At 43.2% G+C, this 25,918-nt stretch overlaps 1 protein-coding gene across 1 annotated transcript in view; it reads left to right on the forward strand.

The window, feature by feature from the left end:
- Positions 1-7,020: 7,020 nt before the first annotated feature.
- Positions 7,021-25,918, forward strand: part of Tmem165 (transmembrane protein 165) — a 27,008-nt gene continuing 8,110 nt past the window's right edge. The window contains exons 1-2 of the mRNA XM_021210688.1: positions 7,021-7,478; positions 22,538-22,763. Coding sequence (XP_021066347.1) covers positions 7,278-7,478; positions 22,538-22,763 — 427 coding nt within the window. The 5' untranslated portion in view covers positions 7,021-7,277. The remainder of the gene's footprint in view (positions 7,479-22,537; positions 22,764-25,918) is intronic.

Raw genomic sequence — 25,918 nt, forward strand, 5'->3', positions numbered from 1 at the left:
CTCTAATTAAAGCCTGAAGGCTAAAAGCATCTATGGGAATTTCTTCAGGACCATGTGTTATATAGTAAGTACCCTTTTATCCTCTCTCCCACCTTCTCCCGTGTCTGTAAGCTTATCGTACCTTCCTCAGGGAACCAGGACAAATTTCTATAAAAAAGCAGAAACTGGGTAAGCTGCTTTTGACTTCTCTTCACTCCTCTAGATTTCAGCATATCATCTAAGCATATGTACAGAAAGCATTCTACTATTACTCAGCACTGGCCCAGACTTTCTATATTTTCCTCTGAGCGCGCTTCCTCTTCCTGCAGGGTACTTCATGGAGCCCCTCATACTCAAGCCGCGATGTGTGGTGCCAAGCCTACTCAGTCCACAGGGTCTCGAGGGAGGGAGTGAGGATTAAAGAAAGAAAAGACAATTAGACAACACTCCAGCAAGTATGACTCCAGCAAGTATGGCTCCAGCAAGTATGGCTCCAGCAAGTATGGCTCCAGCAAGTATGACTGACTCCAGCAAGTATGGCTCCAGCAAGTATGGCTCCAGCAAGTATGGCTCCAGCAAGTATGGCTTCAGCAAGTATGACTCCAGCAAGTATGACTCCAGCAAGTATGACTCCAGCCAGTGCTGAAGCTGGCTGACTCTTTCCCAAGATGCTTTTATATCATTCTAGGTACGTGCAAGGAATAGGGTCAGTTCTAAGGCATAAACAAAGCAGTCAAGGAACAAGCAAGGCATAATCAAAGGTCCCGTGGTATTCAGGGACTTAGCAAGAAAATAAAAATCTTAGGTCTACTTTCTTGTCCTTGCCCAATGTCAAATTCTTGCCAATATCCTTGAAGTGGTACCAAGAGCTCTCCTCAACAAAGCTAGAAGGAACCTTGGTCCCTGATCTCCATGGGTTGGCTGGATTGGTACTAAACCAGCTTTTCTGAAGGAAGCCCTTTCTAATAGATGTTAATGTTGCTTGGCATTTATTTTAGAACTATATAGATGTAGTTCAGGCTTAACACAATTGCCAACTTTTTTCTTTTTTAAAAAAAAATGGAAATTTTACATGAGTTTGGATCTCTGACTTGTCCCCCAAACATATGGAGTGTTTGATAGACTTGAGGCCGTGCTCCCTATAACAGCAATGAATCACTACAGAAGAACACAGACCTATATCAGATGGTTCACTCAAGTCCATTTCCTTCCTTTAAGTTCCTACAGGTGAGATACAAGGATGTTCTAAACATAGAAGCAGCAAGTTCAAAGGTTCTGAAGAGGAAGCGAGTCTGAATGGGTGTGGCCCATGACGTGGAAAAGGCAAAGAAGAGCTCATGGAAGAAGGCAGGGGTTGCATAATCTCTCTTCCAGAGGCAGGGACTTTGGTCTTTATCCTACGTGTATCTAGATGTCATTAGAGGGTTTTTATTTGTGTGTGTGTGTGTGTGTATGTGTGTGTGTGTGTGTGTGTGTGATATGGATGTATCTGTGTGCAAGGGTGTGCACTTGCCACAGTGTATATGTGCAGGTCACAGGACAACTCCAGACAGATGTTTGTTGTTGCCCCTGTGACTCCAGGCTAGATGGCCTGTGAGCTTCTGAGTGTTTCTCCTGCCTTGGCCTGCCACTCCCCTGGAAGGAGTGCTGAGTGGACAGACACATGTTATGTCCTGCCTTTACATTGATTCTGGGGAATCCGGACTCAGGTGGTATAACAATCACATCTACCAGCCAGCCCAACGCCACAACCCTCATTAGAGAATTTTAAGTAGGTGAATAAAATGACTTATTTCATTTTTAAAATTCATTCTGGCTGCTCCTCAGATTGTAAACTTGAAAGAGCCGAGTATAGCAGCACACACCTGTAATCTTCCCCCTTGGGAAGCAAAAGTAAGAGAATCAGGAGTTTGAGGCCAGCCTGGGCTACACACAACACTCAAGAAACAAAACCAAACAAATGTGAAAAGCTACAAAACAAACAAGCAAACAACCAAAAGAAACAAAAAAACACAAGCAAGGAGACCAAATAGTAAGATTTTTAACAGTGCCATGAGAAACGACACCTCTTTTGAAAAATGAGATTTAGGATCAGTTTTAGAAGTAGAGACAACCAAACTTGCTGGTGGAGTTTGGGGTCATGGTAGGTACTCAAAGGCATAGAAGCTGGTTCTGTTCACAAGTATGGAAGGCTGAAGGAGGAAGAGGAAGAGCAGATTTTGATGGGCAAGCAGAAGTCCCTTTTGCTTACACATTGTTTGAAACACCCTGAGAGTGGAAGCGCAAATAGTTGCGTAAGTAAGCATTACCGGCCTGCGTTCTTAGGCAGACCTCCAGGAAATTCCATGAAGGAATTCTGAATTGCTTTTAATGCACAGAACCTTTCTGAGTTCTACTCCGTCTCATTTGAAGTTTCTCGGGGCCAGCTGGACTTATCTGCTAGGTTCTACATGTCCACTGTTTCGAGGGACTCAGCATTCATTCGGACCAGGCTTTATCTCTCCTAGGAGGTGGGCGGGCAAGAGATGAGGCCAGGCATTTTGAAATTGCCCTTTGTCATCTTCTTATGTTCCAGTTTGTCATGTGTCTCCTTTTTAATTTGGGATGATCTTTAACTGACTCACTGTGACATTTCCAGTTTCTGCTTCCCACTCTCTCTCTCTCTCTCTCTCTCTCTCTCTCTCTCTCTCTCTCTCTCTCTCTTTTTTTTCTTCTCATTTTTGTCTACCTGGTATCTTCTCTAATCAGTCTTTATTCCATGGAGTTTAAAGAAGCAAGCAAACAAAATAACTTTTAGTTCATTCGGGGCTGATTCTGGTTTGCCGGAACTATGCTGTTTCCTTACTTCCAGAAACTTCAGCATGGACACAAGGAGTCAGACAGATAGGAGGCCAGATTTGAGGGAGTAGCTAGTACACATGCGCATGTGCATGCGTGTGTGCACATGTCTGAGGGCACAGAACAATTTTGAGGAAGTTGGTTTTCTCCTTTCACTAAATGGATCCTGGAGATCTTTACTGTGACAGGGCCATTTACATTCATTCATTTATTTATTTATTTATTTATTTATTTATTTATTTATTTATTTATTATAAATGTGGTGGCGACGTGGGCTGGGCTAATAAAGGCCTCCAGAGTCAACAGCTTTCCTCATTCAGCACTAGGTCTGACCCAGGCAGCAGATGCCATCTTTCCCTTCAGGCTGCAACTCCCAAGAGGAACAACACAGTGGGAGGACTCCAGTATGCCCAGTGTTCCTGACCCAGTTAATTCTATATCACCAGAGATGCAGATTAGGAGGTGTGGAAAGAGTTCTTCCCATAAATCCTACGGTGGAGGGAGGCCATCCAGGTAATGGAGACATTCAGATTTATATTAAGCCTTAAAGCATTGGCGCTAGGCTGATATCAACCCTCTACACTAGTTTGTCTACCTCCCTGTCAATAACCCCCAGGTATCACTTGCCATGTTCCCCCTGGGTCATTCCTTTTCCACTAGGCTGGCCCTCATGGCCATGTTCACATGATCCACCTACCCCATGGCAACTTTTTCCTCCTCCTTTTTCTTCTATGGTCTTTACCTGAGACCCCCAAGCCTGAAGCCCCACCTTCCTCTCTTCTGCCCAGCTACAGGCTTTAGGCACCTTTATTAACCAATCAGGGATAAGTTGGGGGGCAAGGTTTACACAACAAAAGCTGGTGTGTGTGAAGAGTCTTTGCTCTTGGAGTAACCAGATCTTGGGTTACAGCATTTAAATACAAGCAGCACCAGACCAACCCCCTACAGCGGAGTTCAGGGATAGGTCTGTGTTCTAAATTTCTCATTTGTGAAAACATTAAAAGGAGGTTGATACTATCTTGTGAGGTTACTCAGGACTATTCTGCCCAGGTCAGAATAAACGTTGATAAAGATTGCTACTAACAGAATGACAGTAAGAGCCCCAGACTCCTTAGTGTTGGGTGCTGGAGCTACGCAGATAGAAGCTTTAATCTCAGCATATGAAACCCTTGAGGGCCATTAAGAGGTATGCTATACAGCTTGGATCTTGAGTGTTGCCCAACTTAGTGATGTTGGGAGGGACTAGAAACTTTAAGAGCTGGGGCCTACAGAGAGGTCTCTGACTGGGAACATGCTCTCAGAGCAGGGAGCGTGGGAAGGGTCTTTCTATCATCTAGTGTCTTCCTTAATTCATTTCTTCAGTGTCTTCAAAGTTTTTATTGTAGAGGTCTCTTTCATTTCCTTCATTCGGTTTACTCCTAGGTGTGTGTGTGTGTGTGTGTGTGTGTGTGTGTGTGTGTGTGAGAGAGAGAGAGAGAGAGAGAGAGAGAGAGAGAGAGAGAGAGAGAGAGTCTTTAGGATCTCTTATGTATAGACTCATATCTTCTACAAACAGAGACACTCTGACCCCCCACTTGTTTCTTTCTCTTGCCTTATCGCTCTAACTTAAACTTCCAGCACTATATTGACTAGGGGTGGAGAGAGTGGGCAGCCTTGACTTGTTCCGGTTGTCACGGGAAAGCTTTGGGTTTTTACCACTAGCACGATGTTGGCCATAGGTTTGTCACGTACACATGGCTACCGTTGTGTTGCCCATGCCTCGGCAGACGGCTTCTTACCCATATGCATACAGGCAACACTAACTGGACTCAGTGGATTATATTTAAGAAGAAAAAAATGACATTCTGAGGTAGGTGTGTTGGGAGGAAACTAGAGGGAGTGGACAGAGAAACTATTAAGTTACATTGTACACATTTATAAAAACAACAAAAATATTTTCTAAAGCGACAGAAGAACTCTAGCCTTTTTAAATTTCTTTTCCAGCTATGAGGTGAGACATTTTCTTATCCCATGTGCCCCACCATCTTGTGCTGCCTCACCACAAGTCCCCAGACAACAAGATCAATGGATCATGGTCTGACATTTCCAACACTGTGAGCAAACACAAACTGATCCTCTTTATAAATTGTCTCTGGTCTTTGTTACACTAATGGGAAATAAACACCATACAGGTATAAAAAAGACTGATAGGGGTGTCCCTGTGACAGAGTTTCTGCTTAGCACATACTTGGTCCTTGGTTTCATCCCCAGCCCACACACTATACTCACTGCAATGCTCCTGCAGTGGTATTTCTTACTGTAAGGTGATTACTAGTGGTTATTCTTCAGTGACACCATATCTACGTAAGACAATGCCAGGAAGCCTATTTCTAGGTCTCCTGTACCCCTAGTGGGCATGGGTCAAGTAAACAGCTTCTGCCGTTCTTCAACAAAGGATGCCAACAGGGCTGGCGCTGTAGAGCACTTTCCTGATAGGAAAAGTCACAAGGTCTAGAGTCATTACTGGGCACTTCAAAATAAACAATTAAAAAGAAATTTAACCTATTTTTTTCTTTTTGGTTTTACTTGATTTTTTTTTTCAAAGAGAGTTTGTCACTAGTCAAGACTAGAAGGATAACGGTTCTGAGTCCTTGAGGTTTAAGTTAAAGTGAGATGAGCTTTGATTTGGAGCCAAGCACAGCCTCAGGCGATGGAGCCCTGTGTGGGATACAAAGAGCTACTCACTCTGGAATCTGATGCCTGGAGTTCCCTTGGTGAGGCCAGGGAGGTGGGCAACATGGAGGCGCTGCAAAAACCACACTCTCCTCAGACTACCCCTGTAGCACTGCCATGCCAGCTCCCTTCTGGGAACAAGCTTTAGAGCTCCATTGCCCAACATCTTCTGTTGAACAGATTTCCTGTCTTGCTCCAGAGCTACTGGAACATTGCGATCTCAGTCTCCTGCAGCTGTAGCCCTCCAGCCTATTTGCTTTATCTCTGTGAGGTAATTAGAATTTAGCCAGGAGGCCTTCCTCTGAGATGATCATAGACTAGAGAACTCCAGAAAATAAAATAAAATAAAATAAACCCGGTCCCTAGCAGAACTCAAGGATCTGTGGCACCTAACTCCTCCGCTTCCATCTACTGGGCTGCTTCTTTTATTCCCTCCATTTGGCACTCTGGTCTCCTCTGCAGGCCCTTTTGAGCAAGGCAAATCTTTGCAGACAAAGGAGGTGGCTGAAGGAGTCTAGACTTCTGATCCCTGTCATGTTGCATTACGAGGACTTAGGACATTTGCACTCCAGGAATGAACTTGGAGGTACAACAGCTGCACCCCTAACTATGTGTAGGAAGCATCTTGGTTATCTCACCATACTGGGAGCATAAATGAGCTATAGCTTGAAGGGTTCTGCAAGGAGCAATGTTGAGTAGGCTAAGAAGAGGTTGCAAGAACGGCTTGTGAAACAGGAGTAGGATTTAGATTAGTGCCTAGCACATGGTTAGCACACACACACACACATGCGTGCGCCCCCTCTGTGTAACTGATCATCAGGTATCTCAGCTTTTCTTTAGAAAAAAAAAAATCCAGTCCTAGTCTAAAGCCTAATTAACCATTCTTTCCTGTCTTCTACTCTTGCCTACCCAAGGCCTCCATCCCACAGAAGCCCTAAGGACTCAACTCCAAACCTTTTCAGGATATCCTATTTCAGGATAAGGAATCCTGAGCCAGGGCAGTGATGATTTTTGGTCTGTGGCTATTCATCAATGTTTTAAAATAAAGCTTGGACATTTTCACCTTTTATTTCCGAATCTTATTTCAGAGCGTTCAAAATAAACCCAGCATATGGACCCCCGAAGAACATTCTGTGCAGGCGGTCCAGGGACTTGGTGAGGGTGGGTGGATCGTAACTTAAAGGTGTGGCAGGAACTGCCACGTAGGTAGCGGGGCTGGGGCTCACTTGACATTTAATAGAAGTGGAGGTGGCGGCGGCTTAGGCTTTAAAGACCTAAGGATCTTGAGGACGCAATGGTAGGAGCCTGGCAGCCTAACCTCTCCAGGGCCGATTTAGGGGTCTCTGGTGGGACCCGAGAGGATGCGGGGAGAGTCAATCACGCAGCTCCAGCTACCTGCCCCGGTGCGCCCGGTCCAATAGGACCAGTGAGCGAGCCGCACCTCAACCTGCCGGAAACGTCACGACGCCGGGCTGACGCCGGGCCAATGGGAGGCCGTCTTGGCCAGGGGGCGGGCCGGAGGAGTTGGGCCGCGGAGGCAGTTGGAGGAGTGTGTGGCTCCTGCCGCCCGGCTGCTCCGGAGCGCCCGCCGCCGGTCCGTCCCGGTCCCCCGCGTCCCGCGTGCTGCAGGGCTGCCCGCTGAGCGGCGGCGAGGCCTGACGGAGGCGCCTGCCGGCACGCCGGGCTCGACGCTTCCCTTCGCCTGCACTTCTTCCTGCCGCAGCGCGGGTGCCGGCTGGGCGGGCGGGATGGCGGCCCGGGGGAGCGGCCGGGCGCCGACGCGAAGGCTGCTCGTGCTCTTGCTGCTTCCGTTGCTCTGGGCCCCGGCCGGGGTCCGCGCCGGTCCGGAGGAAGACCTGAGCCACCGGAACCAGGAGCCGCCGGCGCCCGCCCAGCAGCTGCAGCCGCAGCCCGCGGCCGTGCAGGGCCTCGAGCCGGCCCGGGCCGAGGTGAGAGCCCGGGCTGGTGGGGATGGGGCGGGCCGAGGCAGCGGAGCCCGCAGCCGGGTACCAGGCTCCCGCGCTGGCGGCGCCGCCCTCTTTCCGAAGAGGCTGGGGGAGGGGAGCCGGCCCCTGCTAGCCTCGCTGGGAGGAGGGTGACAAGACTGCTTTCCTAGGCGCGGCCTGGCCTGGCCTGGCTGCTTGGGGGAAGGGAAAATGAGAGCCCTAACCGGGGGTCCCCAGAGGTCCTCTAGATCCCTGGTACCGACAGGCTTGCTCTGGATTCTGCGTTCTGCTGATCACACGGGCCATACTGAAAAGACTGGAAATCGTCATCCCAAGTAGAAAGTTTTTAGTACAGAGCAGCTGGGAGACTGGCTTTCTCGAAGTATCCACACATTGTTGGAAGTTTCAGCCATTGTTGAAGCAACCCAACCAGAGATGCTCACCCGGATTCAGCTCGGCACACCCTGTGGTTCTTTGCCAGATACAGTGTCTAGAGATTATACATTGCCACCCTCCCTTTTAAAAAACGTGCTTTGGCTTGAAGGAAGTTGCCCTTGAATGCAGAGGCTTGTGCCCAATGGCAGAGCGCTCTATAGTGAGGGATTCCAAGACTCCATTTATAGGTAAACCAGAGCCTCATAAGTTTCTTTAACCATTACCAGATAGATAGAAATTAACCTTTTAATCTGCGTTCGTAGAATTTCTCCTTTCTATGTTACTTTCCTCTGAGTTGAACTCCCTATTTCCAATTTTGACTCCTACATTCTGGAGTTTTTTAGTCTCTTAGTAGGGTCCATTTTGGCATTCAGTTTCCTACTTCTGTCCATACCTGCCCTCCAAGAGAATGGCTGTCCTGACTTCAGTACAGATCAGGGTGACAGCAGGATAGATATTCATGTTCTCTTCACCATTCTGTTCCAGCTAAACCCCAGGTCTTTTAGGGACCCACCACTGCCTCACTGTATTCTAAACCAGTGGCTTCCAGAACTGAAACCTGACTTGTGCTCATTGCTGCCATTTTTCTCTGAGCGAAGACCTTAACAACAGAATCCAGGCATGAGGCCTGTGGGTCAGAACCCTTCCCATTTTCAAGAGCCAGCAGAACCTTCTGGAACCTTTCCCAGGATGCCCTTGTTAGAAGTGCGCTCTCTGAGTAATGGAAGTTTTCCTTTCTTCACAGTTCATGTTTGGCCTTTCCAGGATTTTGTTTTTCTTTGTAGTAGCAGAAGACAGGAATTCTGTGATTCTGAATTTGGTTTTACACAGCAAGTACTTTCTAAGAATCACCTGTCCAGAGTGTAGCAATGGTCTTGAGAAATAAGGAAAACTTCTCCTTACTGGAAGTGCTCAGGAAGAGGCCGGATCAGTCAGCACCTGGTAGGAGATTTAGTTAGAGTGACACTAAGATTTAGTGAGAGCTGTTAACAGGCAGAGCAGGTGACATTTCCTGGTTGTGGATGGGGCAGTGGAGGTCTGAGAAGAGTGGTGGTTCTGAAAACCTAATTCTTGGCAGAACCAGAGCTGGAAACCAGATCCCTGCTTCTCACCCTGCCAGGTGCTGTCTGCTTGAAACCCCTAACCCCTACCAGACATTTGTTTATTCTAATGGGTTTTCATGTTGATGGGTAACACCTTGATGTAAGCCTTTTCTCTTGATGCCTACCCCTCCTCTTTTTAGGGTTTTTATGTTTATCAGTTTTTACACTCTTGCTTCTGACTTGGTTTCTTGGTTTGTCTGCTCTTCAGTGTATTGAAGCCTTGAGAACATTGTTATAGCTTACTCTTTTTTGTCTCTTTCCTAAGATCCTGTGTGTTGTTGGCATTTGCTAAATAATTTTCCATGAGAAAATTCTAAGATTTTTACATTTCAGTTCCTATCAGGTTTTAAATACTTTTATGGAAAAACTATACAATGAACTCAAGCAGGAAAAAAACTTTTTTAAGACTATATATCCAGCTGCCATTTACTTGCTAAAGGATTTACTAGATGAAGGAAAACTCAGCTTTTTATTATCCGCTACCTGTGATTTTGTTGATTAATTGATTGGTTTTAGCTTAGAAAATTGAACTGCAACTGATTATTTAGTTGTTAATTCTGGGACTCTTGTAAAGTTTAACACAGACACACACACAGACACACACACGGTGTGTGTGGGCAGATCAGACGTGTTTGCACTAGAGTAATAAGTGGCCATCTGATAGCAGTATAGACCAGGTGGGAGTCACTGGCCATCAGATCCCAGGGCTCTAGGTGTTTGTCGTAGAGGCAGTGAGTGGATGGGGTTTCTTTGCCCACTCTCCCTCCTTCAACGTTTGCTGCCATTCAGATGATGGTGTCAGGCATGGTCTGTCTCTGCTCTGAACTGCTGAGTTGTCATTGAGCAACTGCCACATAGCTCTGCATCGGAAGGTTGCTTTAAACCAGTCACCTCTGGGAGTGAGACAGCCCTCAGGGCCAGAGTGCAGTTTATGACTGTGTAACTTTTTAGGCATTTCATAGAGGTTGTCATATTGTAATTTTTGAGACAGAAATACTGGTAGGCACAGCTATATTTACAGTCATTTTTGGGATGCTGGAGAATAATGTTAAGTAAAGGCCCCAGTGGTTAAGACAGTATGTGTGGCCTCAGGTAAGTGTCTTACAGATGCTTATCTTCACAGCTAAGGGGTTGGAGGACATGCTGGTGCAGACACTATGGTTTTTTGTTTAATATTTTCATACATTTTGATGGTTCTTTTCCATTAGGAATTGACAGTTTACACTTAATAGCAAAACGTTGTCTCATTAATGTTTTTGTATAACTTTTCACATAGTTATAAAGAACAGCGAAAAAAATTTTTTCTTACATGATTCTTAAACTGTTTAATAAAAATATCTCCTGCTTCTATGGCCATGATATACATGATCAAAGTACAGTTTAACAACAATATAAACGTATTCAGATTTGTTGAGTATCTGGGTTTCAGCTGACTTTGCAGCTGTATGCAGTGGATGGTTTAAAAGGATGGGATATCTAAATTTAACCTTTTGGAGGCTACCGAATTGAGAGTGAACTGTGAGACTAAAGGAGGGCATCCTGCCTTCATCAGCAGGCATTCCGGTAGAAGAGACGGTACAGACAAGTGGTTATATCTTACTGGGTTCAGGAGGGCTTTCTGTGTGTTGAGTGTTCTTTGTCTTTATAATCTAGTTACAAAGAAGGCCAGTGGTGATGTAGAGTTGTCCCAACCCTTGGGAAGTTGAGGCAGGAGCAGTGGAGTTTGCTTTGAACATAGAGTCATGAGTAAACTATAGTTTTTATGCTGCAGATGGTGACCTGAGTTCGGTTTGTTTTTTCCCTATTTCTTTCCTGGGCAGAATATAGATCCTACATATTCTGATGTAAGAGCCATTCTGGCTGCGGAGCAGTGTTGGTAGACTACACAGTCCTGTTCTCTGGTCCTGCCAAGGTTCTTGTTCTCACTCTCCTCTTGCTGTTCTTTGCTTACTCACTTTGAGGGCACCTCCACAGAAGCCATCGTGTTCCCGTTTTCATTAAACTGCATTAAACACAGAAGGTGTGTTCTTCAACACCCAGATCTCATCCTCTTGTGATTGTGATTGATACTTTGAGCTGTAAAGACTGAGTTTCCCATGGTGACCTCTGCATGAAATGAAACTTTTAGTATTCCATTTATTTGGTGTTATCATGTCATCAAAAGAACACTTAAGAAAAATCAGTAAAATAAAGTAATCTGCTTTAAATATGTAAATACATAGTAGAATGGTAAAGTTCATAAAACAGAGTTGCTAAATGTTAATCGAAAATAAGTCTTATGAATATGTAATTGTTAAATATTTACTCTAATAGGAGTCAAGTGTAATATTAGTAAAAATAAAATAATATTTTAGGTCAGTGAAATCACCCAGGAAGACTTAGACATTGTAATGAAAACTTGTAGTAAAATGCTTTATCAGGTCGTGGTGGCATACACCTATAACCACAGCACTGAGTTTTACGTTAGCCTGGGCTACGTTGGTACTTAGAACTTATTATAGACCCAGCTCCATAGCAAGATGCTACTCTGCCCCAGTCTCTAATCACTGTGATCCTTTAAAACTGGGTTTGTCTGCAGGGCCATTGTTTTAACTTAGATGGCTTCTTGTTTTGTTTTTCTCTTTTTTTGCATATTTCAATATTTTCTGAAAAGACTTGTTCTGACTTTGCCAGTACTGTTGAGGCTTAGCTAATTCTAAGCATTGTTTCAAATTTTATATCTACGAACATGATGATACCTTTTGCTTAATAACCTCTTATTAAGCAACATATAAATTTTGAAGGGGATGAAATCAGTATGTTGGTGACAAGCTGTAGATTTTGTTTCAAAGCAAGCATCCTTCCTGGTTTCATCGTGAGGGGAGAATACAATACAGTCACGTTTGTGTTCCTTAAACTATACAGCTAGATGGTAACTGCATCTTTCTTTGTTGTCATTTCCTCTTGATAATGATGCGGTGGGTGACACACACTATAATCTCAGCACTTGGGAAGCTACAATAGGAGGCTTCAAATTGAGTGCAGCCAAGGCTATGTAGTGAGACCTGGTCTCCAAGAACCATTGTTTCCTAAATGAGGACTTCTGTGTATGGGAGTGTGTGTGTGTGTGTGTGTGTGTGTGTGTGTGTGTGTGTGTGTATGTGTGTGTGTAATATGAGAGAGTGGGCACAAGTGTGTCATGTATATGGAGTGAGAGGATGACTATTGTTTGTCTTGGATCCCCACCGTCCAACGTTTGAGGCAGGGCCTCTCGTTTTATGTTGTGTGTGCTATGCTATGCTGTGTCTACTTGCCATCTTGTTGGAGGAGTACTGAGGCCCTAGGCCTAGGCTGCAGCAAAGCCTGCGGACTGAACCATCTCCGCAGCCCTCTGCAAAGAGTTTTTGTTTGTTAAGTACAGTTTGCTGATCCTGTTCTTCAAATGCAGTTTGTATTTTACATATTAAAATACTGACATAGTGGTGGTTCTGGAATACTCTGGATCTCATGTCTTCGTGTGGTGTAATGTGTAACTGAGAAGTGCCTGGGTTGAAACTGCACTCTCTTCCAGCGTATTGGTTTCTGTGCTCATTCTGTCTTTTTCACGTTTTGGAAGAAACTGTCATCCTTTCCATACCACCTCCTCCTCCTCCTCTTCCTCCTCCTCTTTCTCCTCTTTGTTTTTGGTAGGAGGGGCAGTGTTGTGGACTGAGCCAGGGTCTTGTGCCTGTTAAAAAGTGCTACATCATTGAGCCACATCCCCAGCCCTTCCCTACTCTGCTCTCCGCTGACCTCCAGTGCATTCTGTCTTTGCTTCTTTGTCCTCTCCCCACCCCCCACCCGTTGCTTCCTTTAGTTCCACTTACACAGTTTTTCCTAGTTTGAGAAGGGAAGAATAAATGAGGGCCTGTATTAACACTACTTGGTCCAATTAGTTTCTGTTCTGCTGCTTTAAAACCCACTCTTACTGCAGAGTTACTGGTCAGCTAATCTTTGCTTTAATCTTCTGTCATCTGAGTTCCCTCCTTGCCCTTGTGTCCCTTTTGAGACGTATTTATCTGTAAAGAACACTAAGCAGCTAGGACCCTCACCTCCGAGCCTCTACAGACTTCCAGCCCATCGTTCTGAAGCACACTTGTAACCTAGCCAATTTCTAAGTCCACAGCTCTTTTTCTGTCTTCATTTGACATGACTACCTGCTCTCTTTAAGTTTTAAGCCTAATACCTCAGGTTCAATTAGGATCACAGCCTTTGTGGTTCTACCATTTAGGTGAAATTATGTGAAAATGACTGGCATCTACTTATTAACTCAGGGACCCACTTAGTAACTGGTAGTTGCTCTGACTGACGTTCAGCATAATAATCAACAGTTTACTGCCAGAGCTCAGTCAGTCTTTTCCTTTCTGTCTGCTTTCCTCCCTTCTTCCTCTACCCCCACCACTAACTAGACTTTCTAAGGTATCATATTATAGCACAAGTTCCTCTTTTAAAGAGAGGTTTTGCAGGGATTTGACAGTTGTGGAGACTGACCTCCTAAGTTAGTATTCTATAGGTAGGTTGGTTATCTAACAAGCAAGATAATTCTCTCAGGCATGGCCTCAACATACTTTGGCCAGTGTACTTTGTGCTTTGTAGGAAAACCTCCACCTTGACCTTATGTCCTTTTGAATGACTGCATGTGCTGCTTATGTTATTCCAGGTAATCTGTTACTTAAGGCAGCTGGTTATAAATTATAACCACATCTGAAAATTGCCTGTGTTGCAACATCATACTTAGTGTGCACAGGTGGGGAGACTGAGCCCAGCTAAGGACATTCATAAAACTCACAATCCCGTCCACTGGCTATGGGAACCAAGACTACGGTGGTGCATTGGAGTACTGTGGGGAGAGTTACACAGTTGTTTTCACTGGACCAGAAAATAGCTTCACTAAGCAAACCAGGCCATTAGAGCATGGCTGCAAGGCTGTTAAATTCTACAAAGTAACATCCTGTGTATATAGGAACCCAGAAGCATGCAGCTAATATAAAGGATGGATTTCTAAAAATATTCCTATTCTTCAGGCTTCTTAGCTCTGAGGCTCCTCTCAAGCCCAGAGTTTGTGTAAAGAAGAATATGACTGTGATTTAACTTGAACATTAAGAAAACGCAACCTTCTTCCAGCTTTGTATATGGTTAGGGTAGCAAGGAAAAGCTATAGGAATAAAATATTTCTATTAGATTACACATAGTTGGGCAAGCAATGCCCTAGATGTTTGAGAGAAGAGCTAGAGATTTGGGAAAAGATTTATACTTACATATTTTAAATATTGTGGTTTTGGGTGCAAATCTGTAGACCAGTAGATGTATACTGTGAGGCATCCTTAAGTGAGCTACCTCCTTTTGAACACTCAGCAACATTGCCACTCAAGGGTTAAAAATGTAGCCTGTCTTAGTTAGGGATCTGCTGTGAACAGATACCACGACCAGGGCAGCTCTTACCGTTAAATTGTGGCTGACTAACAGGTTCAGAGGTTCAGTCCGTTATCATCAAGGACGGTGGCATGGTGCAAGAGGAGCTGAGAGTTCTCTGCATCTTGGTCTGAAAGCTGTTAGCAGAACACTACTCCCAGGCAGCTAGGACAGGGAATTAAAGCCCACAGCCACAGTGACACACCCACTCCAACACACACCTCCTAATAGTGCCACTCCCTGGCCCAAGCACATACAAACCATCAAATAGCCGTTCTCAGAACAAAGAGAAAAGCACCTGGGAATAGAAATGAAAAGGCAGGTGAGTCCGTGACTCTAGGTATGCTCTGAAAGAGGCAGAGAGAAGGACCTAGCTAGAACTTCACCCTGAGAGTAGAGTGGAGTCAAGTTCAGGAGCATGAACTTTGCAAGTCATGGGTAACCTGGGAATGGGGCAGTGTTGTGATTTTCCCCTGTGCTCTCTCCATTTCTGGTGCACAGCTATAAGGTTAATTTTTTGTGAGCTTTAACTGTTTCCCTTCTCCCCTGGGACTCTCATCCACTTGCAAACAGCCCTGGCTAATTTAGGCTACTGGCACCAGGTCTGTACCCAGAGTCTGACCTAGCCACATCTTGTGAACCACTTCTGACACTTTTCTTGGAAACCTTCATATGAAACTCTACTTGTCACCTCTGATTGAACATGTTTAGAACATACTCCTTGCTTTGAGCATGATGTTATCAGGCAGCCAGCCTCCCTACCCTACCCTCCCCCCAAAAGTCTTACCACCATCCTTAAGTGAACCCTGCACTTTTGGCAGTTCACCTTTTGATAGGCCCAGAAGCAGATATTCCCTACTGCCCTGATTATTAGCCACAGTGCCTCATCGATGTTTATCTTCCATTCAGAATCTTTGAGGGGCTTTCTTCTTGAGTTAAGTTATCATTTTCATGTACACTTTCAATTTGTGGTACAGTTTTTCAGTCCACAGCATTCATCCACTGGCTTACTGTCTGAGACAAACAAGCTTTATGTGTCATTGTTGGTCAAGACCAGGCAGAAAGCACACACTGTGCTATACCTTCTGATAGCCATTCCAGTCCTGGATCCTTTGGATCTTGAGAAAGAACCTCATACCTCACACTGCACTTGTTCAGGCAAAGGCCGTCCTGCAGGTATGAGCTCCTAGACCTTTGAGTGAGTGAGTGCAGAACTCCTTGGTGGGATCTATCTGCTTGAGGCATGCCACAAGGAATTGATCTGCTGTTAGAGTAGCGGGTCAGGTTGGCAGGCATGGGATGGGGCTAGAGAGATGACTCAGGTGTTAAGAGAAGGTAAAGAATTCAAGTTTGGTTCCAAGCTCTCATGTAGGGTAGCTCACAGTCACTTGTAACTTTAGCTCCAAGGGATCCAACACCCTCTTCTGGATCCTGTGGGCACCTTCTCTCCTAAGAATGTGCACACATGAGCACACACAGAGAAAAAAAAATTTTGTTCAGAGAGTTCGTTGAAGGAATGCATATAAGGTGTCCATACTTGGGTGCATGATGGCAAAAATCTAGAAGGAGCAGAATTCTGACTGATGGGAAGGACTGCTTTGCCTTCTCATATTCTAATTTGTGGCCCCACAGACCAGAATACCACTGGTTGGCTGGTGTTTTAAGTAAAGTTCCTTTGGAACAGCCATGCTGTTTCATAAAGTATTTGACAGCTGCTTCTCTGAAGTTATAGCAGCAGAGTTGTAATTACCACAGGAACTATGCAGTCCACAGAGCTGGAAAGTAGTTGGTTCTTAAGGAAAAGTGGCTCATCCTTTCTCTGGAAATGTCCTCTGTTTCTTGAGATCAGGGTGCATTTAGAATCACGTATATAACTTCCTTCCCCCCATATATATGATAATGTCATATATAAATATTTTATCTAAAGCATTTTAATAGTTTTTTTCAATATTAGTATTTGTAGAACATTCTTATTTTTATACCTCCATAATCTTGAGTTTTTAAAATTACATTTATTTATCTGTGTGTATATGTGTATTTGGGCACCTGTGTGCCTCAGGACACATGTGGCGACCAAAGGACAAGGTATGGAGGTCAGTTCTTTTTTTACTATGAGGGACCTAGGGGTTGAACTCAGGTTGGTAGATTTGGAAGTAAGTAACTTCACTGCTGAGCCGTCCTTCAAGCCAGCACAGTTTATATGAATGTTAACAGGTCCGGGTTGGTTAGACATTCTGTTGCTTTGTCTCTTCATTATTAGTATTTCATCGATACATGTTTCTACCACAGAACTGTCAGCTTCCCACTGTTCCTGTCCTCACCTTTGCTGCTCTCAACCCTTCTGTGACACATTATCATGGTGTTCATGTGCCTGGATGTCAGGGACTGAGGATAGAAAGGGTTTGAGGAGTCTGGACAAATGGAGCATAATGAAGAACACTGGGAAGGGAATTCTGACTGACCGAGGCTGTGGTCTCAGAAGCTCCATGAGCTCTCAAGCTGCACTGCCCGTGACTGAGCCACAAGGGAGGAATCAGCATATAACATACCACTTCAAAGATAGTATGAAAAAATGGTATTTCTTGGCAATTTAAAAAAATGCTGCTTATAAATTAATGTTGCATTCTTGCTTTCTCAAATAATTTTGCCAGTTTTTTTATTTTTTAAAATGCGAAATTTAAACTATTATGAGGCAATTTTTTTTTTTTATTAAGCTTCTGTGCTGGCTTCTTTAGGAGGAAGGGGATCTATTTTAGGAACTAGTGTGATTAGATAGAAAGTATTGAAATTGAGTAGCTAGAGGTAAGGTTTTATCTAGACATTCTCTCTACAGTTCATCAGTGAAGTAACATGAAGTAGTTCATTACTGAAAGTCTAGTGAGCTGGTTCTGTTGTGTGTTATAAGATCCGAGTGTTGCTGTATACTAGGCACCGTCCTGAGGACTTGACTTACCTGAAACTCTTTAACAGTCTGGGGTCATGGCTGCCTTCGTTGGCAGATGATTGAGTAAGGTCGTATAGGTAATGCTTTGGATGTGCACCCAGACAGCCTGATTCCAGAGCTGTGCATTTCGCCACTCTCCTGAGTCAGTGAAGGTTTACCAGACAGAGGAGCCAGTCCTTCCATGGTGATCAGTAGAATAATACTAACAGATTGTTTTCTGATCTAATTAATATTTCATTTTTTTAAAAATTGAGAATTTCACATAAGAGTTGTCATAGAGTTTTATTGCTGTGAAGGGACACCATTACCAAGGCAACTCTTTTTCTTTTCTTTTCTTTTTTTTTTTTTGGTTTTTCGAGACAGGGTTTCTCTGTGTAGCCCTGCCTGTCCTGGAATTCAACTCTGTAGACCAGGCTGGCCTTGAACTCAGAAATCCGCCTGCCTCTGCTGGGATTAAAGGCATGCGCCACCACTGCCCGGCTTACCAAGGCAGTTTACTCTTAAAAACAAAGACATTTAATTGGGACTGGCGTATAGTTTAAGAGGTTCAGTCCATTGTCATCATTGTGGAAGCATGGCAGTGTCCAGGCAGACGTGGTGCCAGAGAAGGAGCTGAAGGCAGCAGGAGGAGGCTGTCTTCCACAGGCAGCAGGCTGGAGGAGTCTCTCATCCACACTGGGTGGAGTTTGAGTATAGGACACCTCAAAGCCTGTCTACACAGTGACACACTTCCTTCAAGAAGGCTACACTTCCTCTAATAAGGCCACACCTCCTAATAGTGTCACTCCCTATGGCCAAGAATTGAAATATGAATTTTGGGGTGCAAAGCCTATTCAAACTACCACACAGGAGTATACTATATTTGCATAATTCCCCCTCCCCCTTTACCCCTTCTGACTCCACTAGGGTCCTCTCTCAAATTTATACAGTGTTGTATGTACATTATGTATGTGTATACACACACACACACACACACACACACACACACACATGATTATACACGTATACCCGCAACCTGCTTGGTCGGTACTTGTCAATGCTCACCCTGTCATCTGTAGGTAAGTGCAGCTCAGTGCTCATAAAGAAACATTCCCCAGTAGTCAGAGGCCACTACAGGCACCCGAACCGGTCAGAACTGGTCAGAATGCTGAGAATAAGTAACTGTGGGTGGCTCAGTCCCAAATGGGACAATTATGGTGTTTAATTCTTAAACATCTCTGTCTTCACAAAATCCTGATACTTTGTTTTTTATCCGTCCAGGACTGGCTTAGTAAGTGGAAAGAGCTATAGATGTAGTTTTCTTGTCTTCTATATGGGAACTTTTGAGACTATGAAGAATTGTGCTTGTTTTATGTCGTTGCATTCTTTTGTTTTCACTTGTTAGTGTGTGTGTGTGTGTAGGGACATGCAGATATATACAGAGATCAGAAGGTGCCTTGTAGGAGTTGGTTCTCTCCTTCCACCATGAATCTTGGGCATCAAACTTAGGTAATCAAGTTTGGCAGCGAGTACCTTTACTCAGTGAGCTATCTGCTGGACTTACCCTTAAAATATTTTGTATGTATCTATATCTATGTGGTTGTGTATGCCACATACATGCCTGTGGAAGCCAGGAGAGGGTATGTGATGGTTTGTATGTATTTGGCCTAGGGAGTGCACGATGAGGAGGTGTAGCCTTATTGGAGGAAGTGTGTTACTGTGAGGATGGGCTTTGAGACCTTCCTCCTAACCACATGGGAGTCAGTCTGTTCCTGGCTTCCTTTGGATGAAGACAGAGAACTCTCACCTCTTCTGGTGCCATGTCTGTCTGAACACTACCATGCTTGGCCTTGAAGATAGTGGACTGAACCTCTGAACCTGTAAGCCAGCCCCAATTAAATGTTGTCCTTGTAAGAGTTGCCTTGGTCGAAAACAAAGTGTGGGCAATGGCAGTCCTGTGTAAACCGTGGGTTCTGGAAAACTGCCTGAACTCCTTTATTCAGGTGGAGGCCCCAGAACAGAAAGGAACTGAGGCAAAACCAGACAGAGTCACCCAGTCTCTGTAGCGGAGACTGGGATGGGTGGGGCTTGAATAGCAGGGTGTACCCCTTTCAGTCCCAGTAGCTCCAGCAAACACAGCTCACCTAGTGGGACTGTTGCTGCCAGAGTGACACCTTTTAATTACAACCCTAGCCCTAGGAAAAGCAGCGCAGACAGCACTTCAGCCCTGCCATCTCAGATCCCTATGCCAGTGAGCAACGACACAAAGAAGAGGGATTCAAAGACTGACAGCACAGAATCCAGTGGAGCCCAAAGTCCTAAACGCCATTCTGGGTCTTACCTCGTGAAGTCTGTTTAAAAGAGCTGGAAGGACAAACGTAGGAAAAGCTAGTGTTAATCACTACTGCTGTATAGAGACTTTATTTCAAAGAAAACTTTAAAGGTTGAAAATTTTTGTAAATTTGATTATTGTTAGAGGGGTTTTGTTCTGTAAACCATATTTGATAGTATACTTTGTCCTTACTGGTCATTTTGGGAGGCACTCTTGTTAGGTAGGAAAAAATGGTAAAGCCAAGTCTTTTTGTACAGTGTGTTTTACATGTATTTAAGTAGCATCCATCCCAATGTCCTTTAATTATCGCCTGTCTTAAAATAACACTACAGATAGAAACTATATGATATATTGCTGTTATCAGTCACTTTTAGATTATAAAATAAACTTGTATTAGGGAGAAATAGGTATTTATGCAAAAAAAATAGTCCTTGTGAATCCATCTAATGTCATAATTAATCATGTGACTGTGAAATTCACAGTAATATGGTTCCCAATGTATATGTTTACCCAGCCTGCTTTGCTTTACTGCATGAATGAAACTGTCAGTTCAATTTCAGAAGTTACGATTAATGATTCTGTGATCACATGGTGTGCATAGAGATAGCTACAGTGTAACAATTCGCATACTATTTTGTTCTCAAATCTGTGTAACTGTAAAGCAATGAATGAAACTATTTTAACCGAACTAGATTATATCAAAAGTAGGTAGAATTTTTACTATGCTGCAACTTCTATATTCTGGTATTTGAGGTGAAATGGCTGCTCTTTTATTAATGAGATATGAGTTGTATCTCAAACTAAATGAACATTTCAGAATACATTATTGCTGTATGTAAACTATTACTGGGGGGAAAAAAAGGAGTTGCCTTGGTCATGGTGTCTGTTCACAGAGGAAAAGCTCTAAGTCAGACAGGGTGTCTACTGTTTTATGCCTTGTGTAGATGCTGAGGAGCCAGCTTGTGTCCTCTTAAAGAGCACTGAGCCATCTCTTCCATGCCTTCCTTTACTGTATTCTTCAGGCATGCTTCATTCTTGATTTCCTAGAAGAGCAGACTAATTAATATGACCAAGGACTTAGGGCTTATAAAGCCATGAAAATAGAAAGTGATTATTTCTATTGTAATTTGATTTAAAATTCAAATTTTTCTCTTTTTCAAGGTTTGGAGCTAAATGATCTTATATATTTACTCCTGAAATTTTCCTTTGACTTTGGATCCTGAAATTTTGAGAAGTCTTTTCACATAAACACTTTAGCTTTGTGTGGTGGTTGATGCTTGCTTGTAATGAATCTCAGTACTTAGGAGGATGAGGCAACAGGACAGTGACTTCAGGACATCTTTAGCCTGTATCATGTAGACAGGGGAGTATAGGGAGGAAGGGTGAGGCAATCTGGCAGACAGATAATGTGCTTAGGATGTCCTACTTGAAGTGCCTGTGTGTTTTGGGGTGCTTAATGCGCGTAGGCTATTAGACCAGCTAGAAGCTCATTTAAAGGAATCTCAACGTAGATAGAACTAAAGTGCTGATTGAGAGACAGCCTGTAAAATGGTACTTGCTTAACTAATAGTCCGGATTATTCTTATAGTTCTGTTGTGTCCTGTAGCGTTTGAAGTCAAGTTTATGTCATATGTTAATGAATAATGTACACAATAAAAATTGAAGATGTTACCTATAGTATAAGGAGAGCCACATAACTTTCCCAGTTATGAAACATGCTCCACCTCCTTGCTGGTGTCTCATTTGACCTTAGAGTTCCAGACAGCGAAGTTTCTTAGTAATGAGCCAGGAACTAAGTATCTTAAATTTCACAGGTCACATCTATCCTCGCTACAGAAAATTTCTGCTATACAGTCTTCTTTGTGGCTTTTTCCTCTTCCACTCTCCCTTCCCCCTTCTTTTTATTTTTTATAATCTCTTTAAATTATAAACTTGCTGGGTTGGCCTCTGCTAGCTTGCCAATCTGTATTTCAGACTCTCTCCGTTTCAGATGGTTTTCAGAGGTCAGTGCCTTCTTACAGGGCAGGGCTTCAGAACGCTCCAGTGAACTTGGGGGGGGGGCAATTAAGTTTTGTGATACTTTCATGTTAATACCCACCAAGACTGCTTTGCCTTTTTACCAAACGACGTTTCAGGATATTTTTAGAGTTCATCATAGACCATCTGCACATGTAGCTATATTAAACCTTGTCTTAGCTAAAGCCACCTCTGGCTGTAGCCTCTGAGAGCTTTCCGGATTCTACTTAGTCCTTTTTCTTTTTTTTTTTTAAGATTTTTAAAAAATTAAAGATATGTATTTAATTAATGTATGTATATGAGTACACCGTCGCTCTCTTCAGACACACCAGAAGAGGGCATCAGATCCCATTACAGATGGTTCTGAGCCACCATGTGGTTGCTGGGAATTGAACTCAACCTCTGGAAGAACAGTCAGTGTGCTGTTTGTTGATCACTGAGCCGTCTCTTCAGCCCCGTACTTAGTCCTTTACAGTGTCAGTGAATGCTTGATAAACACACCAAGTCTACTCAAATTACTAGTGAAACTGGAATGAGAGAACAATTGACTGTAACACGTGCTTAGGATATCTAAATGTAATGCACTCTTCTGAATTCCTTTGTATAGAGAGCTGAATTACTCTGGGCTACTGTTATTACTAATGGCATTCAGATAAAGCAGTAAATCACTGGAATGACCACTACTATCATCACCACCACTAATAATAATAGTAATCATCATCATCATCTACCATCAACAATAATAATAACTACTCTTCTCATTTAAAATAAAAGAATATCAATTAAATGAGTTAAAAGTTGTATTTGTTTTTTTAATTTTCAGAAAGGATTGACACCAGTTGCCCCAGTTCATACCAACAAAGAAGATGCAGCTGCCCAGACGAATCTGGGATTTATCCATGCGTTTGTGGCTGCCATATCAGTCATCATAGTGTCCGAACTCGGCGACAAGACGTTTTTCATAGCTGCCATCATGGCGATGCGCTATAACCGGCTGACTGTGCTGGCCGGTGCCATGCTTGCTTTGGCCTTGATGACATGCTTGTCAGGTAAGGGCACTTTACCGGGGAGCACAGTGATTGGGGGAAAGCATGTGTGGCTTGAATCGTCCATCCAGGTACATTGGAAACTGCTTATCCACAGAACTCAGTAAACAATAGCAAGTGGTTTCGGTATATCACATTATTAAAACCCAGATTTTACTTACGTGGAATTTTTAGTTATTCAGAGCCAGAACTAAATGCATTTCTCATCATTTATTCTCTGGAAGTTTTTATCCTTAATTTTTGTATGTTAGATTGACTTATTCTGTGTATATGAGTGTTTTGCCTGCATGTATGTAGGTGCATCATACATGCGTGGTACCTGCAGAGTTCAGAGAGGATTTCTGATGGTAGTGAGCCATCCTCTGGGGTGGGGGACTGAAACCAGGCCTCTGTAAGAGCAGCAAGTGCTCTTAACCACTGAGCATCTCTCCAGCCTTGATTCTCAAGTCCTTACTTTTATTCTATTTCAGTGGGTTTTGTTTTTGTTTTCTTTTTCTTCAGTCCAGATAAGCTTATTTATATTTGCAATTTTAGAAATAGTATTCAACAAGGCCATAGCAGATTGCATGTTTTCTTCCTGAAGGGCAAGAGCTAGCAGCAAAGAATCAGCTTTCAGTTTTTGTCATTAAGCTTTTTCTTACCCTGCTTATGTGGAATACAGCATCCTCTAGTCTTCTTAATTGTATTACTATTTGCCTTAATTAAAGCTTGTGTTTTTATAAACAGATCAGTATTATAGATATTTAGAATAATTTGAATACTAGTCACAATTTGAAAATCAGTGTAAGTATTAATATTTTATAGTAGAAACTAATTTTCTCTCTAGAAGTAATGTGTTACAGAAGAGGGGATTAAAGATTGTAAGAGCCCGAGGTCTTAAGAGTAGAGTGTTTCCTGGACATGACAGATCCCTGCACTCATGAGCACACAGCAGCTGTGGTGACCAGCACAAGATCAAACCTGTCAGAATTCACTCGTGTAAACCAGGAAGGGGCTCATGACCCCCCCATCCCAAACTCAGGAACTGTGGAGAGAGTGGCCATTTTCTTTAAGAGTGTAGCTTTTGGTAGGTCAGCCATTTTCTAGGAGAGGGCTTCCTACCTAGGAGTATATGATCTTGATGAGTTCTTTAACGAAAACAAAAAAAAAAAAAAAAAAAAAATGAAGTTGGGGGTGTAGAGAGGGTGGGAGTGACTTGGGAGGAGTTAACAGTGACCCCTTCATATATACTTACATTTCATATAAAGATATACATTTTTATTTATATATCATATATTTGAAAGAAGTAATATTATAAGAAAAAGAGTCAGTCATAACTGGTGATTTCCCTTTGGGTGTGTTGTTTGAACGCTGTCAGGACGGTACTGCTGATGCTGCTGGCTTCATCAGCACATGAGAGTGCACCTGCTCTGTGCTGCAGAATGCAGCTACACAGCTCCATAGCTCCGTCAGTTCTCCCAGCTGTGTGCCTGGGCCTCTGCCTCACTCTGCTCTCTGCTGTTCTTCTCTTGCCCTCTCCTGTCTCCTGCTGGCCATAGGCAGGGTCTGATTGCCACCCTATTAGGACCTCAGCATATTTGTATAACTTTATCTGATGTTATCTTAAGTTACGTAAACTTAAGGAGTTGGAAATATCTCATTTCTGGTATTCTGTATAAAAGTAAAAACACTTTTAAAAAATAATTTACAAATATACCCAATGCCGGGCTGGAGAGATGGCTCAGAGCACTTGCTGTGTAAGAATGAAGATTATATTTACTGAGTTTTAATTCCCAGCATCCACATAAAGTACAGAGCAGCCTGTGCCTGTAACGCAAGCATTGAGGAGTGGAGACAGCAATGTTCACTGGCCAGCTGAAACTGCCGAGCTTCGGGTTAGGGAGAGACCCAATGGCTTTCTGTGGCTTCCATGTGCACACACTTTCAACTCTATACACACCCAAAATATAAAAACAATAAAATAATAAAGGCTGAGGCTGGAGAGATAGTTTAGCTGTTAACAGCACTTGCTGCCCTTGTAGAGACCCAGGTCTGGCTTCCAGCACCTACATACATGGTGGCTCACAGCCATCCCTACCTCCAGCTCCAGGGCTGTCCATCAGATCCTCTTCTGACCTCCTCAGGACAGGCATGCATGCAGACAAAACACTGGCATCCATGAAATAAAGAAACAAAACTACCCTATCAGTGGGTGAATGAATGGGTGAATAAAATAAAATAAAATAAAATAGGATAAGATCTACCCACTGGAAACTGAAATGCCACTAGCCTCACAGGCTGTCACTGTCACTCCTTTGAGAAAGCATGTAAACTCAGCAGTCTGTGGCAGTCCTTCCTCCTGTACTGTTTTCCCCACCGAGCTCTGTTTGCTCCAGTACCGAGCTTTGCTCCAGTACCAGCTAGAAAGCTTTGTAGGCGCCATCCTCATTTATCTTCCTGTGAAGGAGTACGCATACAGTGCTGGGAGCTCAGAGGTTGTTGAAGGTTCCTTTTATTATTAAGTCTCTAGATATGTATAGATTGAATTATTATGGTTGTTATTAGTATATAGTTAAAGTAAATATATCACAAGCTTAATCAGGTTTTAAATTGGGAACTTTAACCTATTTTATGGTCAGTTTGTGGATGAATATTGCTAGAGTGAAGTATGATACAACATCAACACTGATTTTTTTAAAGTGTTTTAATAGCTGAGAAATTATATACACATAAATAAATAGATATTAAGGAGTTTTGCTGTAGCCATGCTACTCATACTCAGTTTAGAATCCTGAGGTCAGAGTTAGAAATCATGGGATGAAAAATTGCCTTTACTGATTTGTGAAGTGATAGCCAGCTCAGTAACGTTGTGTTGTTGTTGTTAACCATCAAGTCTAGCAATCAGAGTTTTTCTGAAATGTATCAAATTACTGCTTTTATACATGGCAGTATTTTATACATAATTTTAAGCACCCTAACTGTTATATTTAACAACGGTGGAGAAAAATGAAATATTAACTTGAGTAAACTGCTGTGACTTAAGTGTTTGAGCGCCAGGAAAGGTTTTATTTACTTTTCTTTCCTCCTTTCCTTTCCTTTCCTTTCCTTTCCTTTCCTTTCCTTTCCTTTCCTTTCCTTTCCTTTCCTTTTTCCTTTCCTTTTTCCTTTCCTTTTTCCTT

Source organism: Mus pahari, chromosome 13 (assembly GCF_900095145.1).
Source record: "Mus pahari chromosome 13, PAHARI_EIJ_v1.1, whole genome shotgun sequence".
In the NCBI taxonomy this organism is placed as follows: Eukaryota; Metazoa; Chordata; class Mammalia; order Rodentia; family Muridae; genus Mus; species Mus pahari.